Source organism: Poecilia reticulata, chromosome 5 (genome assembly GCF_904066995.2).
Source record: "Poecilia reticulata chromosome 5, P_reticulata-male-v2, whole genome shotgun sequence".
NCBI classification, from domain to species: Eukaryota; Metazoa; Chordata; class Actinopteri; order Cyprinodontiformes; family Poeciliidae; genus Poecilia; species Poecilia reticulata.
In genome coordinates, this window is record NC_088834.1 from 20,610,388 (window position 1) to 20,634,148 (window position 23,761).

Sequence of the window (23,761 nt, forward strand, 5' to 3'; positions counted from 1 at the left end):
TCACTTTTCTTCCAATGTGTAGATACACTACAAAAGTATTTGTTCTCTTTCATTTTCATGTTTGTCTTTTCTGTGGGCTGTTCTGACATGCATCACTTTCTGCAGCCATCAAAAAGTTCAGGGTGCAACTAAAACTTTCTGCTTAGCTAATTCCTTGAAGAGCACACCATTTTATCTTCATAAGTTACACACAATTCATGGTTAACCCTAACAAATCATACCTAAACGCATCTGCAGATTGTGAAGATCTTCATTGGGGATGGTTTACCACTACAGCTGAATGGTAAAATTCTTGAAAAACCATGGGTTGCCTAACGCATAGACTCAGGCTAATCATGAGCCGGGCCGACAGGCACGTGACAGCTGAGGGTAAGTGGACATTCCAAAAGGTTCTGAGGGGAAAACACCTCTTACCATGTCTTCTGATCGTACCCGGTTACTTCTCTGTGGCTTATCAGTGCAGTACTAGTCTAAGTAAACCTCGACAGTGGAATTACAAAAACAGAAAACAGAGAGCTGGCATCTTCACGCTCCCCCACCCTCTGTCAGTTTTCTTACGTATATCTGACACACAGAGAGAATCCACAGCGTCATCGTAGTCAAACCACGACTCGATATTATTTCCATATTGGGGGGTTCAGTTTCATTTGGCACTGAGGAGAAAATGCTCAGAAATAATTAACTGTAATCGACTACATTCAGGCCATTAAAAAAGTTGTAATGTTAGAGCTTGTAAGCAGTTATTACAGCACCAATAATAATAATAATAATAATAATAATAATAAATAATAGTAATAATGGGTTTTAAAATAAATTGGGTCAATATCTCAACTTATGCAGATATTACCAATACTATTACAATAAATAATAATAATAATATTATTAATAATATTATTATTAATAATAATAATACAATGGGTTTCTTGTAACAACATATTATGTCATCAAATCCCTGCGGTTAAAGGTTTTTCCTTGAGTTTAGTTCATGGGAGGAGCACATTACTGCAAAGAAGAAGAAGAAAAAATCCCCTATAGATTAACCCCTTCCGGTTAGTCTCCTAGTCTCCTCCCTGTTGTCTATATAATGACAGCAGAAATGAACCCCAAATCATGCACTTCTCAGCTCTAAAGAAACATCCTCCAAAGGAGCATTTTTGTGTTTTTTGTCCACTCGGAAATCCACTGAGCCGGCCGTGCGTTCAACTTCCCCGAGGGTCCACTTTCCTGCAGCGTTTCTCCGTCTTGTCCAGCAGCATGAGTCCTCAACTACTGTCCGTCTTGGTCCTGCTGTCTTCCGTCTTCTCTGCATGTTGCAGTCCAGTGTGCCACGACCAGTGCTGCCGCTTCGTGGAGGAGTTCCCCGTCAGGGTGCAGAGGCTCAGGGAGGACTACAGGAGGATCAGAGGTTTCTATGTGAGTACCGAGCATTTCCGTGCTCTGCAGCATCATTGGTGCGCTGGAGGTCGACGCGTGATGCTGCGCTTTAGTCGCCTCTGCAGGTGCAAGCGCTTATCGACTCAACACGTTTTTGTTTCCCCAGGAATCAAACGACGACTTGGACAAGGCACTGTTGGACCAGAGCGTCGAGGATGCCTTTAAGGTGAGCCTGAACTCAAACGAAAAGGATTAGTGACCTTTTTTAATGAGGAAACACACCAGAGCGCACGATAACGCAGCAGAAGCAGCTGCTTATGGCAAGTCATTAGGACCAAAATTTGACAGCTACTTTTAACCTGTCTGGTAAGAAAGCTTAAAAACCGCTTGAACGTTTTTTTTTTTGTTGTTGTTGTTTTAATTATGCTACACAGCACCATAATCGATGCTTGTTTATGACCAAGTAGATTTCTGTTTATTTTTCCTGCTAGCTATGAAAAGGCATCAATTGCACTTCAAGACCAGAAAGCAGCATTTTTTTTTTGTCACTCATTAGCATAAAGTACATAATATTAACTTTCTCTACGGCATCCTAGCTATGTAACGATCTATTTCTATATTGTTTTCTTTACCAGATGCGTTATAAAAGATGTTTGGCACAAGTGGCTTTCCATATGTTGCACTTGCCATCCAGTAACCAGACTGGTTCTGTTCTGTTTTGTTTCCCGCCCTGCAGAGCCACTTTGCTTGTGAAGCCATGAACAGCATCCTAGAGTTTTACCTGAGCACGGTTCTGCCGACTGCGGTGGCCAGCGTGACCATCGACACCAGTCTGAAAACCCATGTGGAGTCCATACAGCTGATTTTTGATGAGCTGAAGAGGGACGTCCACAGATGTGTAAGTAGCTCAAACACGTGTTCTACTCCTACAACGGCTGCAGAGCGTTGGACTGTAAAATGCAAACTTTTCTGTGGTTGTGGAAGTTTTAAAAAATAAGCCATGTCCCCGCTTTAAAATTCTGAAGCTCGTCTGTGGTCGATATGCGTCATGTTTACATCACAAAATTGCCCTATGTTGGCAGGTGTATTGTTGTAACTTTTTGGAATGTAATTATTTTTGCCAGACCGTTAAAAACTACATTTAATCATTTCCACCGGCGGATGTAATAATTTCTCCACGCACTATGCGGCTGCAAGAGAGGAAGAGGTCAGCCATGGCTCATAGGATTTGGCCACAATCTTAGTCAGTGATTGCAGAAGCACACAGAGTGGAAGAGGGGGGGGGGGGGTGGTCTAGTGGTTCTCCTTTTTTAGCTTTCTTACTGCAGATAGTTACTGCTTACGAAACTTTTCTCATTGTTGTGTAGGACGGGCATCCAACTCAAGTTCTAACTTCTTTCCTGTCGTGTTTTCAGAGAAAAGTCTTCGAATGCAAGAAGCCGTTTGATATCAGGAACCTAAATTCAACGTACACTGAGGTGAGTGTTTGGACAGTGCTTACATCATTGCATATTGTGACAGACCTAAAATTGCCTTCTGCATCGGTTGTTCAAGTGTGATAATGAAGGATGTGTATTTGCTCGCAGATGGAGAGTAAAGGTGTGTTCAAGGCCATGGGAGAGCTGGATCTGTTGTTCAACTACATCGAGACGTACCTGGCGTCTCAGCGGAAGAGAAACTCTCAATGAAGACCAGCTGACTTTAATGAAAATTATTATTGCTGTGTGCGTTTTGGGAAACAAAATGGACAATCTTTGAGTTTGAGACTAGCATGCATCTACTTGGTAATGTCCAGAACTATGAATGTAATGTATGAATGCAGAAGTGTTGTCTGCTCTTCAGAGACAACAGACAGTCGTTTGTCCCAAGGACAAGTTTACTGTTTGAGAACCGTGTTCTGTCGTGCTTAAAGATAGAATAAGTATATTTTCAGTGCAGAGTGTATTTATTACTTCTAAGTGTCATTTAATGTATTTTTTTTATATTTATTGCATTTTCTACTTTTTTATAGAAATAAAGATTGTTAAAAAAAAAAAAAATTCCTCGGTTGATGTTATTTACCAAGCTGATGAAACTGTCATCATGTGACTGCTTGTTGGAATGAGTAACAAGGAAATACATACGTTTTCACATCCTGCAGATTAAGTACATGCAGAACTAATGTGTAAACTCTTCATGCTGATCCTCTAACCTCAAACATGACCCATATACATCACTTACCAGCAGCAGACCGAGCTTGTGTGTCGATTTACCGTAACTGTAACTAGCCAGCCTCACCCTCATGGCATATGCACACTTGCACAAAAAAAACACATGCATGCATAAAGAATCTTGCTTAGTCTCACACACACACACATCTGTAGAGCAGAAGTGTTGTGGGTTATAAATCAACCGTGTATTGAAACGTGAGAGTCGCCTTGCACTTATTCTTATTTCAGCTCCAAACAATCTGTGCACAGTAAAATGAACACTTACTGTATTATTATTGCCAATAATAACACACCACTTGATTTAAGTTTGATTTTTTTCTACCTTTATTGTATGGGATGCAAATATCTTGATGAAATTCTTCAGATCTTCTGCAAACTTTAAACTGCTCCGTGAATAATTAGTGCCACTCAAAAGAAGCCGCGTTGCTTTTAGCCTCATCATGCAGCTTGCAGAAGAATCGTTTAAATTTTACGCAGCGGTATCGCTCTCAGAGAAGGGTCTGTAAGCTCATGACTCCATACTTGACTCAGGGCTTTGCACTGAAACTACTCTGAGGCGCCTCTTCAGTCATATGCTGAGTCAGTGTGGGAGGATTTGAATAGTATCAATCCAGCAATGACAGTACTTACGAAAAAGCTATCATTCATAACATCAGTCCTCCAAACCAGGACTCTGTTTTGACCCACGTTAACAACAGCGTTTTTCAGCTGGTCAAACGAATAAATGTTGATTCCACTACAAATAGTAATTAAAAAAAAAATCTTTAAAAGTAGTTACCGCTTCATTACCGCCCAACCACATAGCGAGAATTTAACGAGCGGTGTGCGTATTCAATATGGCCACATGCAGTTGTTTTGGAATGAGTGTAAATCTCTAGTCAGACACCAAAGCATGGTGGGAAAAACTAGAGCTGGTCATGTGAAACTGTGCACAGTGCGGCAAAGGGAACCGTTACATCTGAACTCCAATGGCAGCTTTCCCGTTTTGGGCTTGGATCTTAAAAGTGAAGCGGTGGAGAGTGTCAGGATTCTGCTGTTTGGGTTTAGGATACATCTGCGTCTGAGTATTTAGATTGTTTACTTGTTTCCCACATTCCTTGTGTATTTTAACAGTCATTTTTCCCAGTACCTCAGTTGAACTTCAGTTTCAACCACCTGCTCCTCGTCCAGCATAAATATCTCTTCATCCTGTTAACTTCCTGCATGCCGCCACCCTGCTTCCTTTCAGTTTCCTTGTGTTTTATTATTTTGGATTTATCTTTGGACTTCAGTTTTTGTAAGTTTTTTATTTTAACGTAAGCTATTTGAGTTTTACCATCCTGCCCCCTCTTTGCATTTGGATCCTGCAATTCACCATTGCATGATAGTCTGTAAGTATCTGGTAGATGCTGCAAGAATACTATCTCTTTTTACTTTAGCCAAAAGATTTTTACACACAACAACTTTTGTTGTCTTTCTGAAGAAAAAGAAGTATTTTTTTAAAGAGTGGTCTCATTGGATAAACTTATCTTGTAAAGTAAGGCAGCTCAGAGGGGTTGAACGTAAATAAACTCTACATAATGTTGTAAATAGTTAGTAGTGAAGAGAAAAACTAATTTGTTGCCTTATTTTTTTTTTACAGCCTTGTCCCCTTTACAAACTTTTCCAGAATATTATTTATTGCAGTTTGAACAATGGAGCAGTTGCTAGCAGTGTTACCTTGAGTGTCTGCGGTTCAAATTCCCCAGACGAGGGTCTTTCCGTATGACAATATTCATGTTCTTGTCATTCGTGAGAAGGTTCTCTCCAGGTCAGGGGTGCTGCCAGGAATCGTGGGCCCCCTGACAAAAGATTTGTTTGGGCCGCCCGCGCTACTGCTGTTACAATTTTTTGAGTTTATTTGACCCATAAAAAGTGTCACAACTTTAAAGGCTTGCATCTGCCTTGCTTTCTTTGGTTCAATACACAATATTTACTGCTCATGAATTTAAAATCCAACAGTCCACATCCAGTATGCAAGTAGGTTGTTTACTTTTTTTCTATTAGTTTTAGATTGCTGAAATGTCTCTCCCCACGAGTAACAGTCAAAAGCAACATGCAACTACACATAAAGCAATCCAGACTTCTCAAAAATGCTAGTAGTTGCATTTTATTCAAGCTGCAGTACATAACTTTAATAAAAAAATATGTTTTCTCCATATTTGTTAAAGTTGTCACGGTGTCATAGCAGTTTGTTATGAGACAGATAATCTGTGAAAACAATCAATCTCCTCCACCTCCTTCCTGAATTACTATTACTGGTTAAAGTAATGCACCGTTCTGACCAAAACAACCAATCAGAAACAGTAGGACGCTCTTAGCGCTGTCAATTAGCCTCATTCACTCACTGCTAAATGTGCTAATGGTGGAGAAACAACTTATCATTACAAGAAACCGTTTATCTGCTGTCATTGATAAATGGTTTCTAACTAAACTGAGCATTCAAGTTAAATATATGAATATGTTGGTAATTTTATTCCTTAATTCATTAAATGCTAGTGAAATTGAGGCAAACGGTAGTCTGTAGCTAAGCTAACTATGCTAAATGGTTGATAATCTCACACAGTCTACCCACCTCTCTTGGAGAAAAACTGTGTTAAAAATTAACATTCTTGCCTTTCTCTTTCTTTCTCTCTCTCTATTTTGTTTTTGAAAACCTGATTTTATAACTTTTCTTAGCAGCATAGTAACTGGGCACAGTCGTTTGTGGCTGCAGCTTCTACTGACTGTAGCTGCATACCTCACTCTCAAGAGCTCCAAGCAGGAACGAACCATTTCATGCAGATCCATTGGGGAGTTCAGGGCAAAAACGGATGTGTATTTTTTGGTCTGCGAGGGGAAAAATTAAAGTTTTACTGCTAAAAACAATCTTTGAAAATACGATATGATTCATTTTGTATTTGACAGGACCCCGATTTTTTTATTTTATGTCTATGAACAAAATATAAATAATTAACTTGTGGAGGGCTCCCTGTTAGTCTAGAATCGTCATCACTTTTCACCCCTTCACCGCGCCCCTTCTCCAGGTACTCTGGCTTCTTCTCACAGTCCAATAATATGCAGTTTGGTTAATTGGTCTCTCTAAATGAGTACATTGGACCTTACCTTCCACTTGATGATTGCTGGAGGTAAGCACTAGACAAAGTGGGTACAGAGGGTAGGTGACACAGCCACAACAATTACCAAAATGGTTGCCAAGTGATGAAAACAACTTCATTCCTCACTACCTGTAACACCCAGCTGCTCTACGCTGCACCTGGTGCATTAAAAAAGGAACAACAAATACATATTTGGTTTCAGTAATGCTACTTTTTATTGATGTCCTTAGCAGTACAGTGCAAGGGTAATCAAAAAATGTTGTGTGTATCTCTAAATGTCAGACAGTTTATATTTAGGAATACATACCAAAAAAAAGTAGGGTATTTGAATTTTTCTTTAAGTATTGTACATTAGGAAAGGAATGCTAATTTGTATGGCTAATGTGCCAGATTTAAAGGAAGATTCGTTGGCATTCATGACTTTATCTTAAGCACAATAAATGCAATAAAAAATACCTTTAAGATAAATCATGAATCATTTTAAGTTGAAGTCCAGTTATCTCTTTTCTCCAGTAGGTGTGTCCACTAGTTACTAAGTTCTAACTGTTTTCTGTCCTTAAAAACTCCTTTCAAAACCTTCGTCCTCGTTTTTAACGCGGCACCCTTTTTGATGGAAAATTGGCGCTTGATGTCTCAAAAGATTGACTTCTGGTGAAAATAACTTCATTTGGCTAAAACCCCCAGAAATCTGTTATGTTTCAGCAGGTTTCAGCATGACGCTCTCAGTGTGGGAGTGTCACTTAACGTGTTAAGAGTAACAATGCAGAGCTCCAGATCTGAGTTCTCCTCAAACCTGCAGCTGGAAGTTTTTTACTCTCTTCTTCTGTCGTCCCACTCTTCACAGAAGAGGGATTGCTGCTAAGTCAATATGACATTAAAATCAGCTGGCCTTTATTAGATAGACAATATTTTAACCATTTACCATGATGAAGACTTGTCAATTATTCTGTAAAATAACTAAGATCATACTGGACTGTGTGTACTTGAATCCAAATGCGACTCTATTATTGGAAAGAAAATATTAATTTGGAACTGAATTTGGACCAATTTGCATTCTGTGTAAAGAGTTGAATAAATACAGTTTTGAACTGTTTGCTCGCCTTGAGAGGAAGGGTTTGCTCTGGTAGTCATAATTGGACAAAAAAAAGTAAACAATGCACCTTCAGCAAAATTTCACTTGCGTTATCTTTTTAAGATAACCGAGGTTAAAAAGGACCTTATCAAAGGCTGAAGGCATTAACATCTACAACTGAACTCTTACTTATGTGGGAGATTTGACGTCATATGCATTGTTTTCAGATTCACAATTTCTACGTTTCCCCCCAAAAGCCATAACTATGCAAATGTAACATCGCAAGCTCATAAAAAAACAAAACAAAACAAAAAAAAACACTCAGCAACATCCGTTATGATTCATTGCTTTGGAGATAAGATTTTGTGGGCAAATTTCCAATATATCATGAGTCAAATGTGAGATCCCGAAGATATGATTACTATACTTGCTTTCTCTCGCTCTGTGCAAAAACGCCAGTTTTTATAATGAAATGTGTCAGAAGTAGTCAAACCGTCGCCCTGAGTATCTATAGTGAACCTGAAAAGAGTCGATTGTGTCATAGGAAGAGCTTCGCCGAATGGTTATGAGTAAAAGCCCACTTTGCCTGATGCAAGGTGGGTATTTAGTGGCATCGGCAGATTCACTTCCTGCTGTTTTTCCTGTGTCTTTCTTCCTGTATCTTTCTACAGAACTTATCGGCTCTGAAAAACGAGCGACAGACCAGTACTTCCGGTGGTCAGTACTCAGAAGAAGTCAACCACATTATTGTGCAACCAGTGGAACTCTGGGTACTTTCTTAAAATGGACATGATGTTGACAGGCCATGACAATGTGCACGTGGATCCCCTTTTTTGACGGTTTAGGTATTTTTTTTTTCACAGCTTGCTGAAGGGTTTTCAAGGACCAAATCTTTAATAAAACACTGACGACAATTAAACTCTGTCAAGGGATGTTCATCAACACGTAATGTATAGTCGCGAAAAGCGAAGGTGAAGACACGTCAGGCTCCTCTGTTTAGATTAGTTTCAAACAGAAATCTACTACACAATCTACTACTTTACAGATAAGGCAGTGCAAGGAGAGTCTCTGTTAAAACTCCAAGAGACACATGATGTCATCCTCACTGAGTTAATCTCAAGTTAAATCTGTGTGGCAGGAGGAAGGGGTTTGGTTCTGCAGTAGGTGGGTTGCTGGTTCAAACAGGCCAATTACCATTTAATCTGGGACACTAGGGAGAAAGATGATAGCTGGCGGCTAACAAGCTGCAAAAATCTCTCCAGTATTTTTACTGGCTTCCAAAGAATACAAGTAACTCAGAGAAGAAGGCCTCTCTGAGGCTTTGAAGGACATAAAGTGTGTTTATGTACTTTGAACAGTTTGTAGAACGTTGGCCTTGCAGCAGCAAGAAGGTTCTGGGTTTGAGTCCCGTCCTGCGGTCTGTCTGCATGAGTATGCAGGAGGGAATACATACGTATTCTTACTGTATTCTGATTTATAAATTGTATGTATTTTAATGTATAGAAATGCAAAGCCAGGAACTGGAGTTGTGAGTTGGCTGCAGCTGTACGCTCTTTGTGCAACACATCAGTTACAGACTCATCCTGTTCTATGTTTGAGTGCAGTGTCCCTGTCAAACTAATAACTTAAATGAAATTAAGACAATTTAAAATCATAAGAGATGCGTCTTCACAGAATAATATCTGGGGAAATTGTAGCCAACATTTATGTGACTTATTTTATTCAGACTTAAAACATTCCTAATATTGGTATCCTGTGAAAGTATAGTGTGATTTGTGAAGAAAACTACTTTTCTGTGTGTGTGTGTGTGTGTGTGTGTGTGTGAGAGAGAGAATTGCCTTTCTAGCTTTTGTTGTAAAAGTATGCCAGGAGTAGACTTGGTGTCCATCTTAGTGTTGCCATAAAGTTACAGTTTGCAAGTGTTAAGACTTCATTGTAACAGTTTATCATTGAAGTATTGCTTTGCAGAAACAGATGAGCCAGACGAATCCGAATTTTTCATACTTTAAGGTGCCACTTTGATTATAAGCTTTTATTTTACATGGATATATGGTCTTACTACGGGAATAACTGTGTATTTGTGTAAACAGTCTGTTTCATAAAACATATTGTATTAATTAAGTTCACACAAACTGGTGATTATAAGTAATTATTTCTCTTTAATTATGACAATTTCCTGATTCAACTAATGGATAATATTTTTTTTTAAATATGGGCTTTCTGAAAATTATGCTTTATACTTAAATGCTTTTATTTTGAAAAGGTACATTTAATCTAGCAAACGAACTTCACTGGGACACATATGAGTTTATTGAATATGTCTGCAAATTGAAAGGGGAAAAAAAAGGGCCCCATGACTAAACCTTGAGGAGCACCTGTGTCTGGCTTTTAAACATTTTAGTACTTTCTAAAACTCTTTAAGTAAATGAGTTACACCAACATTTATTTTTTTCTTTGGGATCAATAAAGTATTTTTAACACATTTTTGGAAAAATTAGATATCAGGAGTTTCATTATCTTAAAATTATAAGCCTGAAAACTATAGAAACAGAAACTAATATCTCAGTGTGTGTGAAATGTCTTTTTTTCATTTTTACTGCTGAAATGTCGCGGCAATTTTTTTTTTGACGACATTGTGATTTATTGCAATACAAGTACAATACAAGTCTTCCTCACTTGCTGTTCTAGCAAGACGGCGCAGAGTTCCTATAAAAGAGGCCTGCTTTTAAAGTAACCCGGCAACATCTGAAGCAGCAAACTCAATCAAAGCAACCGCAGCAACCGCAGCATGTCCGTAAAGGTGTACCTGATGTGACTGTTACAGCTCTTCACAGTAAGACCGAACAGATTTCCAAAACAAGCTAAAGATAAGCGCTCGTTGTGAAATGTGTCAAAGTGATAAAGGCGCGCTGTTCCGTTTGACAAACTTGGTTAAAGTTTGCTCAGCTGAGCCCGGCGCGCCGCTGCAGGCTCGTCTGCCGTGGGTCACTCAGAAAGAGGATGTGTGTGTTTGGCAGGATGGCACGCCACTTCAAAGCGACAAGAACTGTATGTCACCGCCTCAGCTGAGAAGTCTCCATCCTCCGCATTTCCTCTCACATTTTAAACTCGGCACACAACAATGACATGCTGCCGTTTCCAAACAATAATAAATAATTAACGAAAACATATTTGTGTGTTTTTTTTTTGTTTTTTTTTTGCTACAAGTTTTAGCTTCCTCTCCCCCCTGACCATTTACCCCCTTTCAACAGCAGCGGGGCAATGCTCCTCTCACCTTTTTGCATAAACCAACCTGGTGGGTGTCCTGTGGTTTGTTGGGTTTATAGTAAGGGGTCACAGCCTCTGCAGGTCTACCATAGGGACTCCCCTCTGGGCCCATTTACCCCCTTTGTCTTTTCTTTTACCCAGCCAGACCTGTACGAGACAGAGATGACTATCGGTTTCATCACACTCAGAGCTGGAAGCTCGGAAGCCACAGTTGCCTCCGTACCTGCAGAGAAACAGCCCTGCACGCTGGCGGGAAACTTGCTCTGAACAGCCCAGTGTTGGCAAACGGGTGTTGAGTCAATGCTACAGGGCCGTTCTGCTGCGTAAACGTGTATATTCCAGGAGTCACTCATGCTAAAGAGCGATGATACAATTCTGTCATGGGTTGAGTCTATTCACCCCCGTGTCAAAACCCACAAATCCCGAGCAGACACAACAAACTGAGTCATATTTGAAGATGCGATTGACTTGAAAAAAGAACTGAATGTGGGCATAGAGGTCAAGAAAGACTTTATGCTACTGGCTGACTCAGTGCTTCATAAGGGTTTGCAAAATTGGTTGTAAGTAGTACTTATTAAGCAGGAGTGCCCTTGAAGCTGATCCCACCGTTGTTTTACTGGAATTTCATGACAGACTGACACAAAGTAAAGCATAATTGTCAAGTTGAAGGAAGCTGATCCATGTTAGAAGAGAAGATTATTACAGTTCTTGGTCTTTGCAGGTTGTATTTGCATAAATGACGCACTGGCATGCTTACATTGTGGTATTAGTTCATCTGTGAGAACATGAGTGTCTGTCCTGAAACTACAGGAGCCAGGAAGCATCAGTATGTAGATCTGAGGCCCCTGACAAGATCCGCTTCCTGAGCAAGAATCCATCTTTGAATGATGAAAAAAGGACATGTGGTGGAGTTATACATCGAACTTGCTGACATTCCAGAGCTGCAGGCTGATATTTATGGAGAACCAGTAACGAGTGCTGCTTGGAGATTCAACGTACGAAAGTGATGGTTGATCCGAATCCAACTGAGAATCTTAAGACCTGAAAATTTTAATTACAATGAGTTTAAGCTATTTTTTTGAATAAAAGAGTGGTGGAAAATATCACTAGTAATTGTAGTGAAGTATTGAGTCATGGGGCTGAATGCAAATGCACACCACACTTTTCAGACTGGGAAAATTAAAAAAAGAAAAATGACATTTTGATTTCATAACTGTTCACTTTTTTTCCCCTTTCGTTTCTTACTGATCCATCGCAAAAAAGTTCCAATAAAACATAATGAAGCAGGGTGTCATGCGGTTGGTGCAGCTGTAACTCAAGCCGCCTCATATGATTTTGATGCAACAAATCTCAGGATCTCACTCCTTTGCTGCATGTTTAAAGCCACTAGTTGCACAAAATAAAAAAAATCCCCCAAAAGCATTTAATTAATAGTTTTCCAAAGCAATATAAATTTTTGTAAATACTTATCAAACCAAATCCTTATAAAAACCAATTTCTATAGATTAAAAACAAAATAAAATGTTCACACATTTACAAGACGTGTGATATCTGTGCGGCGCCTTTCGTCTCCGATTTCCCATTCACAAAAACAGAGAAGAGCCAGTTTTATTTTACATTGGTTTTTTTAATCCAAAGCTGAAGCAGACAAAAAAGTATGGCAGGTGGAGCTGAACAGACTGAAAGACGAGGGTAAAAAACAGACACATCTGTGCTTCCACTACAAAGATGTGATGAGTTGAGGGACGACGGGGAAAGACAAAATAATAATAATATAAAAAAAAAAAAAACATTCTCACTATGAGAGATGTGATACAATTGGAAACGTGGGTGTCATTTTATAAAGTGACAAGACCAAAATGACAATTGATCATTTTCTACGATCCCAAGTGAGTTAGGAAGTGTATTGGCAGATTGATTGAACTCTTAAGGATGGGGAAGAGTTACACAGTGTGGTAACCTGCTGGTGGTTTAGACTGTGCACCATAGTTCTTTCTAATTCAACTCAGAACTTCAGGAAAATGGCAGAACATACAGTGACATAAATCCACATCAATCCAATTACTGCCCTCTAACAGAACCTCTAAAGGGCCAGTGTGTACCGTACAGGATGCTGCTCCTTACAGAAATCCATCCTATTGATGCAGAACATCTTCCCAACACATTTGCAATCAAAAATAATAATAAAAAAAAGACAATTTCAACGGTATTCCAAGCTGACAAACATCTGCATAGGCTTAACCTGACATACAATCTGCCGATAATTTCAAATCAGAAGGGTAACATTGGTAAAAGCTTGAATCAAATGCCAAGAAGGGATTAAAAGCTATATGCTAATAAGCAATACTCAGTAAGGTCTAGGCTAAAATGGTCATAAAAATCCATGAAAAAATACAGTATTTGTCGCCTCCTCTCCAGTGAGCTACATGTGAAAGAAAGAGTCGCTCTGGGGTGTCTTTCTTCGCTCCGTCTCTGTCTGACAAGCGCACATTTAGTTAGGAGAGAAGGGCTACGAGTGAGGTGCAGTGTCAGTGGCACAGTTCCCTTGTTTGAGTGCATAGGCCTCAGTTTAACATTCATAAAGACAAACTGAACCTGACAGAGACTTCCTGTCCAAATCCCAGAAATCAGCATCCGTTTCTTCCCAATTCCCACAGACAGTGTCTTTACATTCCTCCCGTCAGTTCAAAATACATCTGCTTGCTTTGCATGTACACAGAGAGAAACCTTCGCTTGTTTCCGTTTTTGGGGATTAGCCACGTGATACAACATTCACAGGTAAAGGGGGGCTGTGGTTGGGGGGGGGGGGACTTCAACTACAGCTAATGCTAAGGCTTTGTGTTGTGTTCCAACATCGCGGCCCCTCTCACTACACAATCTGATATCTTGAAAAGAGAAGGAGAGAGAGAGAGAGATCCAAAACACCCTTTTCCTCCGTTTTCCTGCATTTCATAATCTCTTTTCTGGTGTAAATACATGTACCCGCTCTTCACCCTGCAGGCAGCAGCGTGATGAGCTTGTTAAAATGGCTGAGTAACAAAAAAAAAAAAAAAAAAAAGGAAAAAAATACACTTTTACAAAACTTTTGCCAAGAAAAATAAAACACTGAGAAAATCCATGCAGTACGACTCGTGTCGACAAATTATTGCTTTCTCCTCTCAACCTGTGTTGTATGTGCATGCAAGCCTGACTCTTTCAGTGAGCAGCAGAGTTTGGGTTGTTGGCTTTCTTTCTCCTCTTTGTTAGCAGTGGATTGGTCGAGTCTTCAATGGTCTTGATTTTGATTTGCTCGTAGTCGACCCTCATCGTTGCCAAGGCACTGGTCATTTCCTCCTGAGAAACAGAACAACGAGACATTAGGCTATAGCATGAGCATAAATGAAAAGATTTCATGAGTTGTCTCCGGTCGTTGCCCTGGAGATGACCCGGGTATTGTTTCTCTTGAAGCTCCGATTAAAGATAATTTCCTCTAAACTCTTAAAATGATCCCTATTGTGCAGCTTTTTCATTATTTTTAGAAACAGAACTCTGAACTAGTATTCTTAGCAAAAATCTGTTGTAGCTTACCTTCCTTGACAATGACTCTCTGCTTTACAAATAGAGTCTGGTCATACATTAGTGTATTAACATTAAAATTCTCTCCTTTTTAATGTGTTTACGTAATTTTATGATGAACAGAATAATGAGGTTTAATTATTTCTGAACCATAATCCTGAAAATTAAGAGAAATAAAAGTTTTAAGTATGTCACTCTGTGTGTAAAGACTATTTACATAAAAAATTTTGCCTTTTGAATTAAATTACTGAAACAAATCAATGTTTCAATTAATTTCTTATTTGTTTAGGTGCACTTATAATACCTACGTTGGCACATATTCGAAAAATGAAAGATGTTTTGGTGCAACTCCTGTTACTTTCAAACCAGATGACTTCAAAGTTGTTGCCATCAATGACAGAAAGTCAGTCAGCAGAGGTGCTGAAGTCGAGACTTACCACACCCCCGTGTTGGGTGGCAATAAAACTTGCAGTGCAAACCTTTATGAAATAACTCTGCACAGTTCTTTACAACCTTCCCCTATCTGCAGACCAGATGTAAAGATTAGTACACAAACACCTCCCATGCACTAATGTAGTGCTGTGCCAGGATAATGCAAAACAGAAAACGCAAGACAAGCCAAAACCAAATGCTGCAACTGTTAACACGTTTTGAGAATATCCTCCATGAAAGAGCTGCAAATCATTCAGTTAAATAAGAACACCTTCTCCTTACACAAGTGTGTGTTGCATCTCATTTCAGATCGAGAAAAACAAATGCCTCACCTTGACTTCCTCCCACGCATCCCTCTCCTCCTTTAAAACCCTACTGGTGTGAAGAGGGGTCTGGGGAACCTCCATTGATTGCTTCAGGAAAAAAAAGAAAAAAAGAAAAATAAACAACAACTCTAAGGTTAGAGCAGTAATGCTGACCAAAATAATTCAGTAGGAAATTACAAAACCATTAAGATGAACATTATGGTTCACTCACGTTGATCCATGGATGATTCATGAACTCTGTGATGGTCATCCTTTGGGTCGGCTCGGTCTTTAGGAGGGTCCTGATCAGTTGTTTAGCTGCGGAAAGAAGACGTGCATGTCCATGATTTCACTTGCATATCTTCAGCTCTCTCTCAAGGTTTCACCAACTCAAATTCAAGACTTTCCAAGACCGTTATGGAAGTTAAGATCTATATCTCCACAGACATGTACACACTTCGTCCAGCAAACTGGCGATAAAATTACACTTACCCATGACAAATGCAAAAAAAGCTACATAGCTAGCTAGCTAGGATACATTAGCAGTGAGTCATGGAACGATGTCGCGCGTGACTCAACCTTTTACCTGACAGAAATGACCCGCGAGGAAAAAATAAAAAATAGAATATACAATTAAGTAGTCCTGCCAATACAACATTTAAGATCTGTGATTTAAAGCCAGTTTACTTTTTTGTAGTGAATTTTAAATATTTTAAGGCTTTAATTTTAGATACATTAATTTAAGACTTTTTAAGGATCTATGGACACACAATTCCATACAGACATATTCTATTTTTTATAGGATTTTGTAAATCATTAAGATTAAGATATGGGTCTATATTCCCCAGGATGAATACATGAATGTAGTAATTTTTTTTAGTCAGGCTAACCAGGCTAATCGCTACTATAAGATGTTAGCTTAAAATGCCTCAGCTTTCAAAAACTTTCAATGCTGTTCTCATATCTTCTTTATTATGTTAAAACTCCAATTGGCTACAACCTGCATTGGAATAACAAAACTTCACCAAACACAGATATACACAATTCTGATTGGCTCTTCCTGTTGCATACTAGTGAGGCAATGCATTAATGGATTCACTTTATTTTTATGTAATAGAACAAAGTACTTTTTATGCAGCGTTCAAGAAAATCATAGTTCTTTGAAACATTGTTGGTAAAAAAAAACAAAAAAACACTTGCATAGATTTTTCCAAAGTGAATTAAAGTGAGTTCAACTATTGAGACGATCCACTGCCGCATCCGTTATTTGGAGAGAAACTGTACAGTTACACATCACTACGTAGCTTCAGTTTTCTTTTTAAAACTTGCATATTACTCATGAAACGAGAGTCGACTTTCGGCTTAGCGGGCGGCGGCAGCATTAGAGGTGAAACACCTTCATCAGTTTCAATTTCTTGATCAGTTTTGCAATCTGTCATGGTGTATTGGGAAGTTTCAAACACCAGCAGGAGTTTAATAATCACATCATCAAATTCTAACCATAATAAAAAAATTAATTGTTCACCTGTGTCAGAGCTTTAAGTGCACGATTTAGAAATATACAATAATCTATACAGAGATTTATTTAAAAAAAACATTTAAACACTACAAAACTATTGCATATTTATTTTTACAGCACTTTCTATAAATTGTTTAAGCAAAATAGAAAGTTCAGCTTTAGTCTTACCTTCTTCTGACACCTCTGACCACTCAGGGTTGGGAAATTCATACTGGCCCATCCTTATCCTCTTCTTCATCCCAGGAGAGATGGCTAGGCCATGGTTAGAATAAAAAGGAGGGTATCCACACAACCTGTCGGGTATTTTAAAAGGTAAGATTAGAGAAAAAAAACTAACAATTAGTGAGGTGAAGGGATAGAAAACCCAGAATGAGCGACTTACAGAATATACATAATGACGCCCAAAGACCACATGTCGCATGACTTGTCATACTTCTCTGGACCAAGAACCTCTGGAGCTGTAAACGCAATTTGAATAAAAGAAAGAAAAATAAAGTTTAATAAATTTATTTGACCAGCATTTTCTTTGTTTATTATTGAACCTTTATTTAACCAGATTAAAAAAATACTAAGATCTAGACCTCTTTCACCAGAGTGATCTGGCCAAAGAAAAAAAAAAAAAAGGCAGCAGCACACGTCATGATAGACAAGTAGAAAAAACAAAAAGACATAAAATACATAAAATGCAAACAATGAGGCAATAAAGCGCAGTAGATGTGACAATAATAATTTAAAAAACAAAGGCAATTTAAGGTTTATTTGAGCAAAGTGTTGTTTGACGGAATGCTGGCCCTTACAACAATAAATGAATCTCACAGATAAAACTATAAATGTCCACTTGAAATAATTGTCACTTTTCTATTATGAAAAAAAAGGTACTTGGATCACGTTTCTGTGCAATACCGTGAAAACTTGTCATTTTTACTCATATTGTCAGAATCTCACAGCAGGCAGCGGCTAAAAAAAACAACCAACGGTCTGACGTGAGAGTGCTGCAGGTGCAGACTCTTACCAACGTAGTAAGGTGTGTAGCAGGGAGTATCTAAAGAGTTGTGTGAGGTCGTCTCCTTGGCAAAGCCGAAGTCTGTGAGTTTCAGGAGAGCCCTGGGCCTCTTCGAGGAATACAGCAAGTTCTCTGGCTGAAGGAAGAACCACAGAGATACTTTACAACCTGCAGGTGTCATTTTTGTTTTTATTATTATTCCAGATAAATAACGAGCATAACAATAAGATAAGAAACAAACCTTCACATCTCTGTGCGCAATATTGATGGCATGTAAAAATTGGATCGCTTCTCCGATGCTCTTCATGATGTCAGAGGCCTCTACAATGAAGATATTTTTTTACAAATATTACAAGTGGTCAAACATGCACATCAACACTGCAACTGTAGCAAATAAAGTAACCCAGTTGTGTAATGTGAAGGTGATTGTAGCATTTGGTAGTCTTCCTCATGAAAAACCACTCTACCTTTCTCTGTGAAGGCCTGGTCTCCTCTGTCCTGGATTCGACTGAAAAGCTCACCGCCGTCCATACTGTAAAAGAGACGCCACAAGCGGCGTTAATAACATACATGGATCTACAGAACATCTTCATTAGGAGGAGTTGCACAAGAATGACATTTTATCCAAGAGGTGAAATCAAGAGGGTTTGGGTTTGGATACCACTGAAGATGATGGAAATCCTGCAGGAAGGAGTGATTTAGCACTATAAGCAGAGGATGCTCGTTACTCGGTGTTCCTAACAGGAGATAAATGCTGAAAAGCAGATATTGCTGACCTTTTGAATGAATCTAAAAATTCCAAATATGGCAATGCTCTGCTCATTTTTCAAGCAAGCCCTACTTCAGCATACTAGCAGTTTCAAAGAATAGACAAGACGAGCGTTTTTTTTTCTAACTTCCTTTTCCCTGTAACAGGTGGTCTGTGGTTTGTCGGGTGACCAAAAGGGGGAAAAAAAAAAAAAAAAGTGATAATGGGGTTAGCTCCGTTTAGAAACTGGAGTTTTCCGTTTTCTCTTTTGTCTTTGTCAGAAATCAAATCTGAACTAAAAAAAAAATTCAATCCAATTTCTGGAGACATAAAATGCAGAGCTCTGAAGTGAGATGCATAAAATCAGTCTGAATATAGCAGCCAATAGAAGTGTGGTCCGTTCCAGTAATACTGATGACTAAAGCAGCGCATTCTCTCTGAATCAGCATGAGGTTTTTGACATTAAAACAGTGTGAAAATTGTACATTTACATACACATCTGAGTCCTCAGCAGAAAAGATGGTTTAATGAGAAGTAGAGCATGAAGTAAGAGAATATGTATTTAGTGGTGCAGGCTTATTTAGACTGAAAGCTCCATTTTGACTCAAATATTTATTATATTATCATCAATATTATGACTCAGTGGCATCATTTGACCACAAAGCTGAAGATATTTGGCTTGTCCAAGAGGTCAGCTGCAACTAAAGTCTTAAAAGATGCCAATTTTTGAGTGAGGGCTTATCTGAACTTATTTCACTCTGGACACCCACTATGGTGTTACAGCAATTCCCAGATTAACATGGAGCTTTAAGGGTTCATTTTGAACCAATTTTCTTTCATTGAGGGTGACAGTTTTTGTTTTTACAGATGACAGGCAGAAATGTAGCTTCTGGAATAGCCTGAGCAGTACGGGGCCTCGTTAGGGGAGCAACCTTTAGGGTCAGACGATGCATCGGCTTTCATTTTCTTAGTTTTGAGGGATCGTGGCCATCAGCTCATGTCACCGTTGCCAGTTTAATGACCTTCGTTATATTTAGTGACTTTTCAGACAAAAAATAAAATAAAATATCAGCGTCGTCAGGTCAGGCTTTTTACCGATTGGTGATCGGTCAGAAAACCGAACCCCTAGAAATCTTCAGAGCAGAGTCTGTGACAGAGTCAACTAACATACATAAGGTCTGCCAAGTCTGACAGAGAGAGTTCTCAAATGTGCAGACAGAATTATTCCCAGAACTGACTTAAAAGTTACAAAAAGTGTGGTTACTTTGCAACTTGCTAAAGTACAATTATCTAAAGTTATTGGGAGTGTGCGAGCATTTGTCTGAGCTTGCATATATTATTTAGACTGGGTTTCTTTAATCAACACAACCTTGTGCACCAAAGGGATGCCAGTTTAAAAGCAGTGACCATGGGTGACTGACTTTTGAGGTCTGGAGTTAGACAACCCTCTCTTGTGATATTCATGCCCATGATAAATGTGTGTACTTCTCAGGGGAAATCTATATTGACATATTTTTCACTCAACACTACCAACAACATGAGTTGTCATTTATAAAGACAACTTTACACAGGGACACCTCTATAAAGTTCTGCAGTATCTCAGCAAATACTGACAAAAATGCAGCTAATGATCACTTCCTGCATATGAGAAAACTCTCCAACTTACTCCATAAGTTTCATTTAGTCTTTTTGCTCGCTATGACTGCACGAGTTTCAGATCAAATCATCAATACCAATTTCACATCTGCTGAACGGCTCACGTCGCTGAGGATCGGCTCCTCAGGCATACGAGTGGTTTCAGGAGAGGCAGACTCAGAATTAGAGCAGAGGGACCCCCTCCAGAACCGCAGCACGTGTTAAATTTTGCATTCTGAGAAACGGACGGCGGAAACCTTTAAGCAATGCAGGCCGTCTTTCATACAAATCTAACTCAATCTCTCTCTTTTTTCTTCTTCCAAACATGGTTCAGAGAAAGGAGGTATTCTCAAAGTGTCTCGGCCCAACCCTCTTCCTCTACGTTTCTCAAAACTGTTGAGGGCATGAATTTTGTTTCACAAGCCATGATGATTTTGATTAACGGTGAAGAACGGGTACATATTTCTTACTGAAACAGCAAAAAAAAAAAAAAAAAAAAAAAACTGGAAACGGCATTCTTACACACACATCAGCCTACACTGTTTCACATCCCATCAGCAGTGTGAGCGTGTTTAATCATCTGAAACGATAGAGACTGACTCCACATCTCAAACGACTGTTTCTAATAAATGCAGACCGAATCAAATTTAAATTTGTTGTGTTCTATACATTAATGTGTCTTAATTACAAATGTTGGATTAAGGAGTTCTCAACTAAACTATTTGTAATTGAATATGTTTAAGATAAACATATCTATGCCTGTCTAGGTTACTTTAATTAGGAAGGGATTAATTTTGGAAATTCTGTAGAGACTCTGGCATTGTGACCCTTTACACCACATGGGTCCATTGTTCAAAGTGCCTAATGTAGGTCAGACTCAATGACTCATGTATCAGGTAGCAGAACAATCAGGTCATCAAGATAGTTCTCCAAGTGTAATATTCTAGGAAATGTTTTGATTTCATAAGAAAACCTACCTTTTTCTTTAATTGTCACAGAATCTCTCAAGGAAATTACTCATCACTTGCTACACCACTGCATGAGCACCTCAGCTCACACGTCTGCCTTTGTGCAGCGAGGACAACCACACAGCAAAAAGGATGCACGTGTGATAACTTTATGGGGGTTTGGCGGTTTTAAAATGCAACAAAGTGGAAATGGAAAGGAAATAACAGTAAGTAGTTTAGAGGAAATGGGTCATTTTGCACCAAGGTCATGCTGAGTAAATTTACAATAAAAGCTGAATAAAATTAACCTTTGTAGGCTTAAACTTTGCCTTCTTAACACTAGCACCTGTGGGCTGTAGATATAAACAGAAACTGAATCATTACAATGATGACAGCTTCGCGAAATAAAGTAGTGAACTGTGAATCTTAATTAAATGATTCAACTCAGACCATAAGGATCAGCCTAAGCTGAAAAGTCATCACAATGCATTACTAATGAACTAATATTTATCATAAAAACAGCCTCCACCCACTCCATAAGTAAATAAAATTAAGTTAGCTTTAAATGGTAAAATAATAAGCCTGTGAAAAAGACATTTAAATATAAAGTGTCTGTATTAAAGAATATTTTTCCACATAAATTCTGTTCTTTTTTCCCCTCAGTTTTTATATGTTAAACATCATGCAAACAAATACAAAGTTGCTGAAGCCATGTTTTTTACTTTGTGTGTTTTTCACAGATAAATGTAGCAAAATAAGCTAGCCAAACAGATTCCTGCTATTTAGTTCATTTTCATACTTATTTAACATCCAATGTATTTCTGGGAAGCTCACAATATAAAGTACTATATGGATGAAACGATTCCTCGACTGATTCGAGAACCTCGCTCATTAAAATTCCTCAAGGAAAATTTACCTGCCTCGAAGCTTCATTGAGTTACTTTTTATTATTTAGCGCACCTTGTTCCAGCCGGAACATTATTTGCTTCGCACGCAGCTCTGACTTCCGCCTCCGAGTTGTTGACGAAAGCTAACGGTTAGCAGCATAACGTACAATTTTCAAGTTGGGCCCGTGGGGATTTTATTGATTGATGATAATGCCCAGGTTGTCATCGTTTTTGGGGATCAATAAGCATCCTTAAAATGACCGGCGCGATGCCTGGAGTACGGCAGCCTCTCTCCTCCCGGAGCCGCTGGTTCAGAGCGAACAGCGGGAAGAGCGCTGAGGAGTATTTACACAGGTGAGCGGATAGACTGAACACAGCGGGCGGCTGAGTATTGATGGTTACAGTGCAAGTGTAGCTTTACGGACGAACAGCACAATAAATTTCATATCATCCCGGTCTCAACAAACGGGTGGCGGAGCGCATTGTGGCGGTACATGACTGGTAGATGAATTTCTGAGCGTGACGAACGAAGATGCCGTAAATATCCCGTATTGCTCCCCCCTCCGTTCTTATGTTCATCCCCTGGTCTACCGTTCGTCTTTCTCCCCCTGACTCGCGTTCGGCTGTCCCCTGCTCCATTTCCTCCCCTCTATTCCCATCTTTCGTTCGTTCGCCTGCCCCCCACACCAGGTGACATTTCCCATATTCTCAAACCCAAAGCTCGACAGGTATGGGGCAAGGTGAGAGATCATCTGTTAAACTCACTGAAGATGAATACATAAACTAAAAGCTGGATCATAGACATTTTTTATAAGCATATTTGTGAGCCTGCCTCTTTATCATTAAATTGAATAGAATTTCAGATTTTTGTATAACTTTTCTTCAGGTTAACTTAGAAAGTGAGCTATTATTGTTACAGGTTAGTTTTCTAAACTACGGAGAAGTAACTGTTAGGGATGCTTAAATATGAAAATTGGACTGATATTGATATCCGTTTGCAACACCGGTGTTGTGCCAGATTTACCAATATTTTATTTGATCTTTTTTTTTATCCAATTACTTTAATTGTAAAAATTGATAGCTTACTTAACTACTAAAATATTCGTTTACGACAGCCCTACTCTGCACATTAAACCACACTGACCTGTAAACAGAAAGATACAAGAACTTTAGACTAAAGATGAAATGCTAAGCTTTAATCACACTTAGCATGCACATCCCTTCTGGAAGTAGAAACATTAAATGGGTAAAAACGAAACAATTGAAAAGAATGACTCACTGATCGTTTGGTCAGCATCACATTGCATGAGGTGTTACGGACTTGGGCTTTTTATGACTTATGATCAAAATTGGGTTTGTAAGTCAGCCTGCAAAGCACTTCCGATAACACGTAGTACAAACTGACTTATTCACCGACCACATGTGTGGGCGGTCATTATTTCAGACAAAGACTGGATACGTTTTGCTTTAGATTTTTAATGAACATTTCTTAGGATATTCTCTCACTGTAAGCAACATAACGTTCTTAAGATAGCAGGAAATATGTTTATTAATTGTTATAAAAGTAAGCCACCATCACCAGTCTGGTCCAGGACAACGATGAGTCAGGATGCTAAGAGTAAGTGGACCTGCCGGCCCACTGGTGCAGTCAGAACCACTTTGAGCTCAACCCGCTCAGGACAGAGGAGATG

At 39.0% G+C, this 23,761-nt stretch overlaps 2 protein-coding genes across 2 annotated transcripts in view; one reads left to right on the top strand and one right to left on the bottom strand.

The window, feature by feature from the left end:
* Positions 1–794: 794 nt before the first annotated feature.
* il10 (interleukin 10) lies at positions 795–3,391 on the top strand. Its single transcript, XM_008409245.3, has 5 exons — positions 795–1,413; positions 1,541–1,600; positions 2,111–2,272; positions 2,790–2,852; positions 2,961–3,391. The coding sequence occupies exons 1-5, from the start codon at positions 1,111–1,113 to the stop codon at positions 3,060–3,062; spliced, it is 690 nt and encodes a 229-aa protein (XP_008407467.2). The 5' UTR covers positions 795–1,110; the 3' UTR covers positions 3,063–3,391.
* A 9,254-nt stretch (positions 3,392–12,645) lies between these two features.
* Positions 12,646–23,761, bottom strand: part of mapkapk2a (MAPK activated protein kinase 2a) — a 29,860-nt gene continuing 18,744 nt past the window's right edge. The window contains exons 3-10 of the mRNA XM_008409246.3: positions 18,321–18,385; positions 18,095–18,174; positions 17,863–17,989; positions 17,233–17,308; positions 17,019–17,143; positions 15,564–15,649; positions 15,359–15,439; positions 12,646–14,372 (exon numbers count right to left, since the gene is read on the bottom strand). Of these exons, the coding sequence (XP_008407468.1) occupies positions 14,235–14,372; positions 15,359–15,439; positions 15,564–15,649; positions 17,019–17,143; positions 17,233–17,308; positions 17,863–17,989; positions 18,095–18,174; positions 18,321–18,385 (778 nt within the window). The 3' untranslated portion in view covers positions 12,646–14,234. The remainder of the gene's footprint in view (positions 14,373–15,358; positions 15,440–15,563; positions 15,650–17,018; positions 17,144–17,232; positions 17,309–17,862; positions 17,990–18,094; positions 18,175–18,320; positions 18,386–23,761) is intronic.

Coding starts and splice junctions, on each gene's coding strand:
- il10 (XM_008409245.3), top strand. CDS start 1,111: ATGCACTTCTCAGCTCTAAAGAAACATCCTCCAAAGGAGCATTTTTGT. Junction 1,414..1,540: donor GGAGGATCAGAGGTTTCTAT/GTGAGTACCGAG, acceptor TTGTTTCCCCAG/GAATCAAACGACGACTTGGA. Junction 2,273..2,789: donor AGAGGGACGTCCACAGATGT/GTAAGTAGCTCA, acceptor TCGTGTTTTCAG/AGAAAAGTCTTCGAATGCAA.